Genomic DNA, 12,754 nt, shown 5'->3' on the forward strand with positions numbered 1-12,754 from the left:
GATTTCCGCCAGTCACTTCACTGAAGCTGTAAGTGATTTTGCTTGCTCTTGCTTTTTCACTTTCACCTCACTGTCTCTAAGCCCATACAGGGGTGACCCCGCCTCTCTACATTGTTATAAGCAGACCTTAAAGGGGTTGTCCATAATAACAAAAACATGGTTTCTTATTTCGATAATCAGTGCCACCTCGGCCCATAGCTTATTAGGAATATTGCTGCTTGGCTTTATCGAAGCTGGAGAAACCGCACTACTATATACAGAGTGGTTGGCGCTGTTCATAGAAACAAAGTGGCCCTCTTCTCTCCGTACTATCCCTTTGAAGGCAAAAAGTTAAAGTTAATCTATTATAAAATTCAAGCATGAGACGCACTTACTTGTAGATCCAGGCACCGTAACTGTGATTATCTTCATATATTTGTTATCCACGTTCTCCTTCCTTCTAAAATCAACTTTTAAAATTATGCTAGTGAGACAGAAGTGCTCCTGATGGTGTTACCAGAGCCCCTTTTTGCTGTAGCTTTACAGGCTGTTACACTGTGGAGGAGCAAAGTGATGAGCATAATTTTAAAAGTTGATTTTAGAAGGATAACAAATATAAGAAGATACCACAGTCCCGGTGCCTGGGTCTATGAGTAATGTCCCTGGTTTATCAGGATGGATTTTCATGGTAGATTTCTTAATTACATTTGCTTGAGTAATCTTCATAGCTTTTGGCATAGGGTTTGTGCATTCAGATTAAAAAAAAGTCAGGTCCGGCTATAAAAATGAGGTCCTGGAGCAGAAAATGTCTGAAAATCTGCAGCGGATGTTTCTATATGGAAATATTGCGCTCCATGTGCACTCACAATGACTGCTGAGATCTGCAGGTCCTTACATTACTGGCTCATTGAGGATGTTGTAGCCGTTGTTGCCCATTAATGACCGTTCATCCACAATCACGAAACTAATCCCCTGGACAGACTGAGACTCTGCTGTTCACTATAGATACGACTTCTATCCCTTTCATGTTTATCTCCAGGCTAACGTCACCGGTAGCACCCTGAACGGCAAGAAGGAGAAGATTCAGGCTGAGGTCGATGACGAGGAGAAGTGGGACTTCTTGAGTTTCGCCAAGTCCTGGACACCTAATGAAGAACTGGATGACACGAAAGACCAGCTCTTTACCCACGTAAGACTTGTGCATTATTCCACCCTGTACCTGCCAGCAAGGGGATGACATGTAAGGCAGGGGACAGTTTTGGCCCCTGTCCTCTTGTTTCTTGGAGCAAGAATTTTGCAGGGTTTTTTTTGGAAAAGAAAATACTTGATATAGAACAGAAGCCAGATCCTAGTCCAGACTCTTGTGCATACAGTACAGGCCACGGTGCTGTGTATCCTATGTACAGGCTACATGACTGGACCGAGCTCTTAGCTGTTCCACTTCCAATGAGGCCTCCTCTCATCACCGTTACAATCCTGATGGCGAGCCTCTTGGCAGATGCCATCTAGTGGGGTACAGTGGGCAGGTTGGTACATCTCATGTAAGCACAATAAGAGTTATAAATCATTTCTGGATACTTTGGTACTTTTAGATTTGTATGCCTTTATCACCCTTTACTATGCTGATAACAGAAGACTAGGGTGAGGTTGATGCCCGATCCTTCTACTGTTCACTGCTACTCCCCGTGTAGACCCCCGTAGACCACGTGCATGCTCAGCACTTGCGCCACCGTTGACCATTTTTGCTTTTTTTTTCATCTACAATTTTTGCACAGACGAGGCAGGTGAACTTAGTAGTAGTGTCGCTCTCTAGCACACACAGTAATAGACCATTGTGAGGATTGAATCCCTCGTAATACTTGGCTTTGGGCTTTTCAATCCTCGTTCCGTCAACTATAGAAAGTGCCTTTGTTTTTGAAGGTCATTTTTCTTGCAGCGCCGATCCATTCATTCTCCCCTCTCATGCGAGCGCAGGATGGAGCCGCCTCTGAAGATCCGTATGCAACGCTTTTTTTTTCCAAATGTTGTGCATTTGATGTGAATTTATTTAGTGCTGACGGTTTTTACTGATAACCCGTCTCTAGCAGGACCCGTCAGTTCTGATGTAAGATGCGGCTCCAGTCCGGGCCCTTCACCTCCCCCTACCCCCTTCTCCTCCAGTGTGTATTTACATAATCCCAATTTGACATCCTTTACATATCTGGATTTGACAATTTGATGCCGGATTTTCACATTACACCTGAAAAGGTTGCAGCCAGCAGTTTGCACAGAGAGGAGCGCGCCGCGCCTGTTACCCACGCATTCAGATTCATCGGACAAAGGACTTTGAGAAATCGGACGTTTTAAGCAAAAATTTTAGAAATTTGCAGTTTTATGAAAAGTAAAGTGATGTGTCTTCCCCAGCTGTGAAAATAGAAGCCATTTTACTGCAGATTATGGCACATGACAGGACAATGGGACATAACACTTTATATTGGAGATTACTGAATCATTAAAACTCTATGACTATTATATGTAGATCAGCACTCGCCTATACACAAGGGACCTATAGAACTTGTGCATCCTGCACCTCCCGATTCATGAATACAATATATTAACTCCTAAGAAACAGAAGTATCCATCAGCCCGGCATAAATTGACTGCTAAGTCCTCTTCATGCATTTATTAATGGTCCAACCCTAAAAGGTATTTCCTCTACAAAGATGTTACAGATGTCTTAAGGAGTCTAGCACCAACACCTGTCCAGTAGATCTTGTCATTTGTGACATTTGGCCTTTGTTTGTGTCTAACACATCAGTCCATGGCTACTTCTTCCCATACACATGCACAGACTTTGCATGCTAAAAATGGTGTAAGGTCCGACTGGGGACCGGAACGCCCCTTTCAGTACAGAACTTTGTAGCATGAAGAACAGCGCAGCCGCAACACAAGAAGTGCCTGCACCACAGTTACGTACCTGTGCAAGAAGTTTGCACTGAAAAGGATGCGCAAAGTCCGACAGAAAACAGGCGTAAAGCCCTTAGTAAATGTGCCCCATACAAAGCTGCGTGTCCTGACACCTTTCTGTCATAGCCAGTAGTGGTCAGGGGTCAGCATGGGTGCTCTGATCCCTCTGGGACTACACTCCCCATACACAGCGAGCTGCCATGTCCTGTGTGTCCTGACACCTTTCTATCATAGCCAGCAGTGGTCAGGGGTCAGCATGGGCGCTCTGACCCCTCTGTGACTACACCCCCCATACACAGAGAGCTGCCATGTCCTGTGTGTCCTGACACCTTTCTATCATAGCCAGCAGTGGTCAGGGGTCAGCATGGGCGCTCTGACCTCTCTGTGACTACACCCCCCATACACAGCGAGCTGCCATGTCCTGTGTGTCCTGACACCTTTCTATCATAGCCAGCAGTGGTCAGGGGTCAGCATGGGCGCTCTGACCCCTCTGTGACTACACCCCCCATACACAGCGAGCTGCCATGTCCTGTGTCCTGACACCTTTCTATCATAGCCAGCAGTGGTCAGGGGTCAGCATGGGCGCTCTGACCCCTCTGTGACTACACCCCCCATACACAGCGAGCTGCCATGTCCTGTGTGTCCTGACACCTTTCTATCATAGCCAGCAGTGGTCAGGGGTCAGCATGGGTGCTCTGATCCCTCTGGGACTACACTCCCCATACACAGCGAGCTGCCATGTCCTGTGTGTCCTGACACCTTTCTATCATAGCCAGCAGTGGTCAGGGGTCAGCATGGGTGCTCTGACCTCCCTGTGACTACATCCCCCATACACAGCGAGCTGCCATGTCCTGTGTGTCCCGACACCTTTCTATCATAGCCAGCAGTGGTCAGGGGTCAGCATGGGTGCTCTGACCTCCCTGTGACTACATCCCCCATACACAGCGAGCTGCCATGCCCTGTGTGTCCTGACACCTTTCTATCATAGCCAGCAGTGGTCAGGGGTCAGCATGGGCGCTCTGACCCCTCTGTGACTACACCCCCCATACACAGCGAGCTGCCATGTCCTGTGTGTCCTGACACCTTTCTATCATAGCCAGCAGTGGTCAGGGGTCAGCATGGGCGCTCTGACCCCTCTGTGACTACATCCCCACATACACAGCGAGCTGCCATGTCCTGTGTGTCCTGACACCTTTCTATCATAGCCAGCAGTGGTCAGGGGTCAGCATGGGTGCTCTGACCCCTCTGTGACTACACCCTCCATACACAGCGAGCTGCCATGTCCTGTGTGTCCTGACACCTTTCTATCATAGCCAACAGTGGTCAGGTGTCAGCATGGGCGCTCTGACCCCTCTGTGACTACACCCCCCATACACAGCGAGCTGCCATGTCCTGTGTGTCCTGACACCTTTCTATCATAGCCAGCAGTGGTCAGGTGTCAGCATGGGCGCTCTGACCCCTCTGTGACTACACCGCCTATACACAGCGAGCTGCCATGTCCTGTGTGTCCTGACACCTTTCTATCATAACCAACAGGGGTCAGCATGGGTGCTCTGACCCTTCTGTGACTACACCCCCCATACACAGCGAGCTGCCATGTCCTGTGTGTCCTGACACCTTTCTATCATAGCCAGCAGTGGTCAGGGGTCAGCATGGGCGCTCTGACCCCTCTGTGACTACACCCCCCATACACAGCGAGCTGCCATGTCCTGTGTGTCCTGACACCTTTCTATCATAGCCAGCAGTGGTCAGGGGTCAGCATGGGCGCTCTGACCCCTCTGTGACTACACCCCCCCATACACAGCGAGCTGCCATGTCCTGTGTGTCCTGACACCTTTCTGTCATAGCCAGCAGTGGTCAGGGGTCAGCATGGGTGCTCTGACCCCTCTGTGACTACACCCCCCCCATACACAGCGAGCTGCCATGTCCTGTGTGTCCTGACACCTTTCTATCATAGCCAGCAGTGGTCAGGGGTCAGCATGGGCACTCTGACCCCTCTGTGACTACACCCCCCATACACAGCGAGCTGCCATGTCCTGTGTCCTGACACCTTTCTATCATAGCCGGCAGTGGTCAGGGGTCAGCATGGGTGCTCTGACCTCTCTGTGACTATCGCCCCCATACAAAGATATATTTGTCTAGACATTTCAATTTGTCCTCTGTGAAAGTTGCTAATCCAACTCCAGAGGGGGCCGGGCGCTAGAAAATTACTCTCGTCTACCCATAAATAGCTCAGCTGACCTTACATGTGTTTGGAAGGAAATTGGAAAGTTACGCTGCCTCAAAACCAGAAAAAAGATAAGTTGTGCCCCGGCCCTGTCGATTGGGTCCTGAGGTTTAGAAGCCCATGATCAGACAAAGATGTCTTATGTAATCGCATACCATCAGCGCTTATGTTGGTAGCACACGGCGGGGTAGCGGCTTGTTCTACATTAATGAAGTCATTATTATACTGCCATGCTAATGTTCTGTGATCATACAGTGACACGACACTGCTCCTGCTCTTAGAGGACTGCGGGGCAGCCACAAACACTCTGCCTATTATGATCAATTATAATGTATTTACCCTCCGCTTCCTGCAGAGATCCATATAGCAGCACCGCTATTTCCCTTACAGAGCCTAATAAATCCCTCCTCGTAATTCCATACATCATGCACTTGTACGTTGGCGGCCGCAGCGATGCAGTATCATGTGGTATATCGGTTATTGAGGTAGCAGAGACCCTTATATATTAATTTTTGAAGTAATTATATACTGTGGCTAAAGACTTCTTTACCATAGATATCTCCAAAGACTTCCTGTGACTAATGCATCGTGTGGGCTGCTTATCATCTGGCACCACTATGTGCTCCTAAGTATATGCTACAGGGATCCGGCAGGGAGTGCATTAACCCACTAATAGTCTGTATATCCCAATGATAAGCAGCATTAGCAGTTCCCAGTAGCCGCCTATATTCTGTATTATTCGACAAATCACACATTTCTGGCAAAGCATGTGCGGTGGTGGCAGGAAAGATGTTGGACATCTTTGATGTGAAGGTACACCAATATTATAGCCAGCATTCTTATTCATTAACTTGTTTACTCTAAATTCCCTTAATAGATTTATTAATGAAATGAAATAAATGTGATCTGCCCACAGCCACCACTAGGGGGAGCTAAATGTCTACTAGTTGTAAAGATCAATGATGCAACAGTGCTGGCTCCTAAGCTCCCTCTAGTAGTAGCTTCAGGCAGAGGGAAATAAATGATTGCTCTCTGTCTGTGCAGGGGATTTGGAGTTATGGAGTACCTGCAGAACATGAATAATGTGTTCTACAGTAAAGTAACAATGATGCTGTACACATAGCAGGAAATGTGTATCAAGCCTCAACCTTAGGTGACACAATTTAGCCATCATAAAGTCTAATTTGCAGAAAAGAATTTGCATTCTAATGCATACGCCAATAAGTCAAAAAACTTTTATAGCATTGGTTTCTGCTACATTGCATGTTGGGAGTTGTAGTTGAACAATAGCTTAAATTCTAGGAATAGAAAATCAGTTTTATAGACTTGTATAGGGGTCATGGACCTGCACCCATGAGACACCTATGCACTTTCCTTTGCATGGATAAACGCTAAGCTTTGAGTCTGCAGCACATGTATTAGTTCTAGAAGGGTTGGATACATAACTTGATGTATCAGTGTATTTTAATTATGTGATATTTGGAGGCAGACATAGGGGCTCATTTACTAAGGGTCCGCGGTCTGCATTATCATCGGAATACCCTACAATTTTTGATGTGCGCCGCATTAAGAAAGGTTTTTTGGTGCTCGCGATCGGTTTTTGGTGCATCGGCACCGGCTTTCATGCGACACAAATCGGGGGGCAGGCCGTCGGACAATCTGTCGGATTCTGACTACCACGGGATTTAATAAAGTAATTTGTGTCGCAAGCCAAGTATTTACAAGCACCGGGAAGAAGATGATGAACTCCGGCGGACCTCAGCGGGGGGAAGCGACACATACAGGAACCTAGGGCGCACGATCTTCATGAATCACGGCAGATGCGGATTCCGGCGGACAACGCACCTCGGGGATCGCGCAGGGACCAGGTAAATGTGCCCCATAGCTGTAGGATATTTGATGAATGTAAAAAATTATTTCTGCACATTAAAGGCACATTTAACCCGCATTTCATCCACTGCAGAGTGTTCCTCCCTGTTACCAGCCACGCAGGTATGACTGCTGCAGCTTTACAGCTGAGATACTTCATAGTAATATCCCATATTTCCTCTATATTACATTCCACATTATTGCATTTTTATACACTCCTCCGCTGACACAGAAGCGACCCAGATGCAAAAGCCAATAAAAAATCGAAGTGATTTTCTAAATATAGTATCAAGATGTAACCAAATGGTTTGTATTCTTCACCCCCTCCTCCTCCCTATAAAATTTCTTAAATCCCCATTAGAAATCTCTGGATATTTTGCTTGTGAGCCAAGCATCTGTTTATCGGGAGGGATGTGCGCTGCGCTGTCCTCGCTGCTGTTTTCTGTCCCTACCTCCCCGCTCAGTCCCTGCCTCGCTGGCTGACCCCCCGGTGTTAGCAGGGCATTGTATGATGGCTGGCTCTCATTAGTAGCTCAGCTGACGTGCCCCGGGCTACGCCGGGTGTGAAAGGCTCTATAGAAGACCCAATTAAATCAGCCGGTTATTTCTGTCCAGGAGCGCTGCAATATTTAAAGAGCATGTCCCCCCAGCCCTGGAAAGACGCCGAGGCACTGACATGATACCTCCTTTTTAATCCACGGCACATTTGGTGAGTTGGGAATTTGCCGCCCCCCTCAGTCCTGCCGTTCTCTGCAGGTACCCTACCCGGCTGACACAGTTGAGTGTGATTTGCTGTCCATGGTCCTGCAGCCAAGATGCGCGGCAGAGGCAAAAGAGCTGCGCCAGCAAGTGCCCCCGGCGCCCCCCTGCAGCGCTCCCTAATAGCCGCTCACTGGTAATTAGAGAAAAGCAAGTGACATATTTTATCCTGGGTGATGTTAACGACGGAAAACAACCAACGCAGCAGCTGCTGGCGCCAAGTGTTATGGCAGCTCCGCCAATGCCGCACTGGTATCTGCCTGCATCTAAATCTTCTTAAGGGTTTGGTTCTATTGCCGGGGGATAAAGACCTAAAACTGCTTATCCAGCGGCCGATAAACAGAGCAACGGGAAATGACAAAGTTTAGGTGAAGATCTGTAAACACCGCAGTAACGGGAGGTCCGACAGAGACACCCCAGCAAGTCATGGTTATGTCCAGAACATGGCCTCCATATTGGATCATGGTCACATTATTCCAATGGGAAAGAGGTCATGTAGAAGTTCACAGAAGGCCATAACTGGCGCAGAAATCGATTGCCGCAATCAGATTTACAATATCTCTTGTGGCAATCGGCAATTGAAGACAATTTTGCTCTACATTTGAATGGGGAAAAAAACTTGCTATTGATCCAGTATGGCGGCTTTCAAGGTGGTGGCCATGTTCTGAGGACAGGACCTTCACCGAATACTTGCTGGTCTGTGCTTCTGTGTAAAGAAGATTAACAAGTGCACCAGCAAGAGCCCTGAACATCCCCTTTAAACAAGCAGAGTGCCCCAGTATACATCATATCATCCTTCTATTCTCAAATATTCTTTTCCTTGCTGTTGTCTTCTCTCGCAGCTTCTAATCACAAGAATTTTCCAGATATTTGTAGGGCAGAGTTTTTTTTTCACCCATGAGATTGCGATCTCTCTCCTATTTATCCATCTATCTATGAGATTGGTAGATATGGCATAGATATAGGGGATATGTATATAGATAGATATATAGATATGAGATAGATATTAGATAGATGGGAAGATTTTGGATAGATAGTTGGAGTTGATAGCTGGATAGATACGAGATGGAGAGCAGCACATGTGTGGGCTCATATCCGCACAGAAAACACTGGCAGCTCTTCAAAAGAGAAGTCAAAATGTGATTTGTTTACTCGCTAATCTGCAGCTAAAATTAATCACAATTTTTTTAGTTACCTTAAGGAGCCCTGTCAGGCTGGTGCCGATTTGAGAAAGACATGATATAGACGGATAGATATTAGAGAGATGGATATGAGATACATTAGATGTTACATAAATAGATATATATGAGTTTGTTCCACGTTCTAGACAGTCTTGCTGCATGTAGTGATTGGGGTAACATCTCCTGCTGTGTCGGCCGGTGTAGGGACCTTATATCTGCGCTCTGCCCTCCCTGTGTACATGGAGTGCTGCTAACTTTGGGGATTAATATAAGCAGTGGATCTGATCGCAGATTGATGGGTAAACAGCAGAATCGGGGAGGTTTGCGGAGCAGATGGTGCATTATATATAATTAGATGTTTTATTTACTGTGGATTCAGAAAATGTTCCTCCATTGTATGAGATGAGCCCAGTATTACTTGGAATATTGATGAGCATTTTTTTTCACATGGGGTGCCCTATGCTCATACTGCAGACATGTACTGATCACAGCGGGTGCCCTCTGCCCATGCTGCAGACATGTACTGAGCACAGCGGGTGCCCTATGCTCATGCTGCAGACATGTACTGAGCACAGCGGGTGCCCTATGCTCATGCTGCAGACGTGTACTGAGCACAGCGGGTGCCCTCTGCTCATGCTGCAGACATGTACTGAGCACAGCGGGTGCCCTATGCTCATGCTGCAGACGTGTACTGAGCACAGCGGGTGCCCTCTGCTCATGCTGCAGACATGTACTGAGCACAGCGGGTGCCCTCTGCTCATGCTGCAGACATGTACTGAGCACAGCGGGTGCCCTCTGCTCATGCTGCAGACATGTACTGAGCACAGCGGGTGCCCTATGCTCATGCTGCAGACGTGTACTGAGCACAGCGGGTGCCCTATGCTCATGCTGCAGACGTGTACTGAGCACAGCGGGTGCCCTATGCTCATGCTGCAGACATGTACTGAGCACAGCGGGTGCCCTATACCCATGCTGCAGACATGTACTGAGCACAGCTGGTGCCCTATGCTCATGCTGCAGACATGTACTGAGTACAGTGGGTGCCCTATGCTCATGCTGCAGACGTGTACTGAGTACAGTGGGTGCCCTATGCTCATGCTGCAGACGTGTACTGAGCACAGCGGGTGCCCTATACCCATGCTGCAGACATGTACTGAGCACAGCGGGTGCCCTATGCTCATACTGCAGACATGTACTGAGTACAGTGGGTGCCCTATGCTCATGCTGCAGACGTGTACTGAGCACAGCGGGTGCCCTATGCTCATACTGCAGACATGTACTGAGTACAGTGGGTGCCCTATGCTCATGCTGCAGACGTGTACTGAGCACAGCGGGTGCCCTATACCCATGCTGCAGACATGTACTGAGCACAGCGGGGGCCCTATGCTCATGCTGCAGACGTGTACTGAGCACAGCGGGTGCCCTATGCTCATGCTGCAGACGTGTACTGAGCACAGCGGGTGCCCTATGCTCATGCTGCAGACATGTCCTGAGCACAGCGGGTGCCCTATGCTCATGCTGCAGACATGAACTGAGCACAGCGGGTGCCCTATGCTCAAGCTGCAGACGTGTACAGAGCACAGCGGGTGCCCTATGCTCATGCTGCAGACGTGTACAGAGCACAGCGGGTGCCCTATGCTCATGCTGCAGACATGTACTGAGCACAGCGGGTGCCCTATGCCCATGCTGCAGACATGTCCTGAGCACAGCGGGTGCCCTATACCCATGCTGCAGACATGTCCTGAGCACAGCGGGTGCCCTATACCCATGCTGCAGACATGTCCTGAGCACAGCGGGTGCCCTATGCTCATGCTGCAGACATGTACTGAGCACAGCGGGTGCCCTCTGCTCATGCTGCAGACATGTACTGAGCACAGCGGGTGCCCTATGCTCATGCTGCAGACATGTCCTGAGCACAGCGGGTGCCCTATGCTCATGCTGCAGACGTGTACTGAGCACAGCGGGTGCCCTATGCTCATGCTGCAGACGTGTACTGAGCACAGCGGTTGTCAGTACCTCAGACACTTCCTATAAGTCTTCCCCTAATGTGTGTGTGTGAATTGCGGTGTAATCTGAGGCGCAGGGATAGTCAGCGCTCTGCTGTGTCACTGCTGTAGATGAGAGCCCAGAGACGTCGTCCCTTCTCCCTTATTAATAACAGGCGGCGTCTGCAAGGAACAAGAGAGAGCGCGGATCCTAGCATCTTTTATAAATGACTGGTCGCCCCCGCCCGCACCTCCGGGGGCCGCGCTGTAATAAATACGGTACTTTCTATTTGCGGTTTATTGTCTACGTGTTAATTGCAGTTTTATTGTGTCCCGTCTTGAGGAATTAACTCTGCAAAGGTCATCATAAACTGTTATTAACTTTGCATGGTTTGAGAGCGCCGCGCTCTGCTGGGGACAGTCTGAGACCGCGAGCTGTCACTCCGTGCCATCAAGGCGATATATGGCCAGGGAGGATTACGTGTATTTGTGAAGTTTGGAAGGGCGCGAGTAATGGAAGTTGTGAGATAATCAAGCAAACACACAGCAACTTCAGGAGCTGCAATCGTGGGCTCTGTAGCACCTACAACAATGCTTCTGGTGTCACCTTAAAGGAAAACTACCATCAAAATTCATCATTATAAACCAGTGACACTTACTCAAAGATCCAGGCACCGTGACTATGGTAATCTTATTATATTTTTTTTGTCCATGGCCTCCCTCCTTTTCACATCAACTTTTGTAATGCAAATGAGTCAGAAGGACTCTGGTACTGGTTCCCAGTGCACCTCTTAGGGCTAGCTTCACAGGCTGTTACACTGAGCAGGAGCTTCCCAGTGTGTGCGGTAACAGAAGGCAAAGGGGTGGGAGTGCTAAGGGAGCAGGGGAATGGTGAGACAGTCTACCAGGCTTTGAAGCTACAGCATGCAGGGCCTATGGTAATGACTCCCAGAGCATCATTAGCATCATTTTAAAAGTTGCTTTTAGTAAAAAGGAAGCAGAGAAAACAGAAATAAGAAAATAACCAGAGTCACTATCAGTGGTGACTTCACGGCCTGTAGTGATCTCATGAATAGAGTAGGACATGTTACATCCCCTGCCTGTGTATACAGAGGCTGGCGGTGACACCACAGCTGATGGGGAGTGTAAAGAGAGGCAAATATAAGAATTATTTTAGTATTTTAAAATGCCTTATTCCTGAACAACCCCTTCAACTGTCTGTATTTCCGGTTGTATGGCATTGTTATCTGTTGCATCATTTAGAAATGTGAGGTTTTCATCTTTAAAATGAGACCAGAACCATTGCAGTATGACCCCCCCCCCCCCCCTCAGCCTCTCATTGTGACTTCTCACATGCAAAAAGTAACTCTTTTCCACTCATTTGCATATAGCTTTGGAGACCATTCTTTATAGGTAAGTTAGAAAATTTTAACATAAAGAGGAAACGATAGAGGGGGAACCCTATTGTGTACAGATCTTTTCACTCTTCATCCTCCATAAGCAGAAGTAGCTGTAGGGGCAGACAGCTCCATGACAGCCCAAGCGCTTTACATTGGAATTTTACTATTTATTACACTCTTTTAACTTGAATTTACAATTATTGTAAATAAACTATTATAATGACTTGTATAATTGTGTTGCCAGATGAGCAGATACTTGATGACCACACAGCTAGTCACAGCTCGGCTGTAGTGGTCAGAGGGTTGGGGGGGGGGGGGGGGTTGTATATTGGTTATCCAGGGACTAGGGACAAGAAAACCCCAAAACTCTTCTTTGCCTTATATATTATCACTCTGCGTTATTTTTTG

At 47.9% G+C, this 12,754-nt stretch overlaps 1 protein-coding gene across 4 annotated transcripts in view; it reads left to right on the forward strand.

Moving 5' to 3' along the window:
* Nucleotides 1-12,754, forward strand: part of ZRANB3 (zinc finger RANBP2-type containing 3) — a 184,215-nt gene that overhangs the window by 115,423 nt on the left and 56,038 nt on the right. For all 4 annotated transcript variants that reach the window (XM_072122262.1, XM_072122263.1, XM_072122264.1 and 1 more), the window contains exon 12: nucleotides 1,019-1,168. In XM_072122262.1, the coding sequence (XP_071978363.1) occupies nucleotides 1,019-1,168 (150 nt within the window). The remainder of the gene's footprint in view (nucleotides 1-1,018; nucleotides 1,169-12,754) is intronic.

This window comes from Engystomops pustulosus, chromosome 8 (genome assembly GCF_040894005.1).
Source record: "Engystomops pustulosus chromosome 8, aEngPut4.maternal, whole genome shotgun sequence".
Lineage (NCBI taxonomy): Eukaryota > Metazoa > Chordata > Amphibia > Anura > Leptodactylidae > Engystomops > Engystomops pustulosus.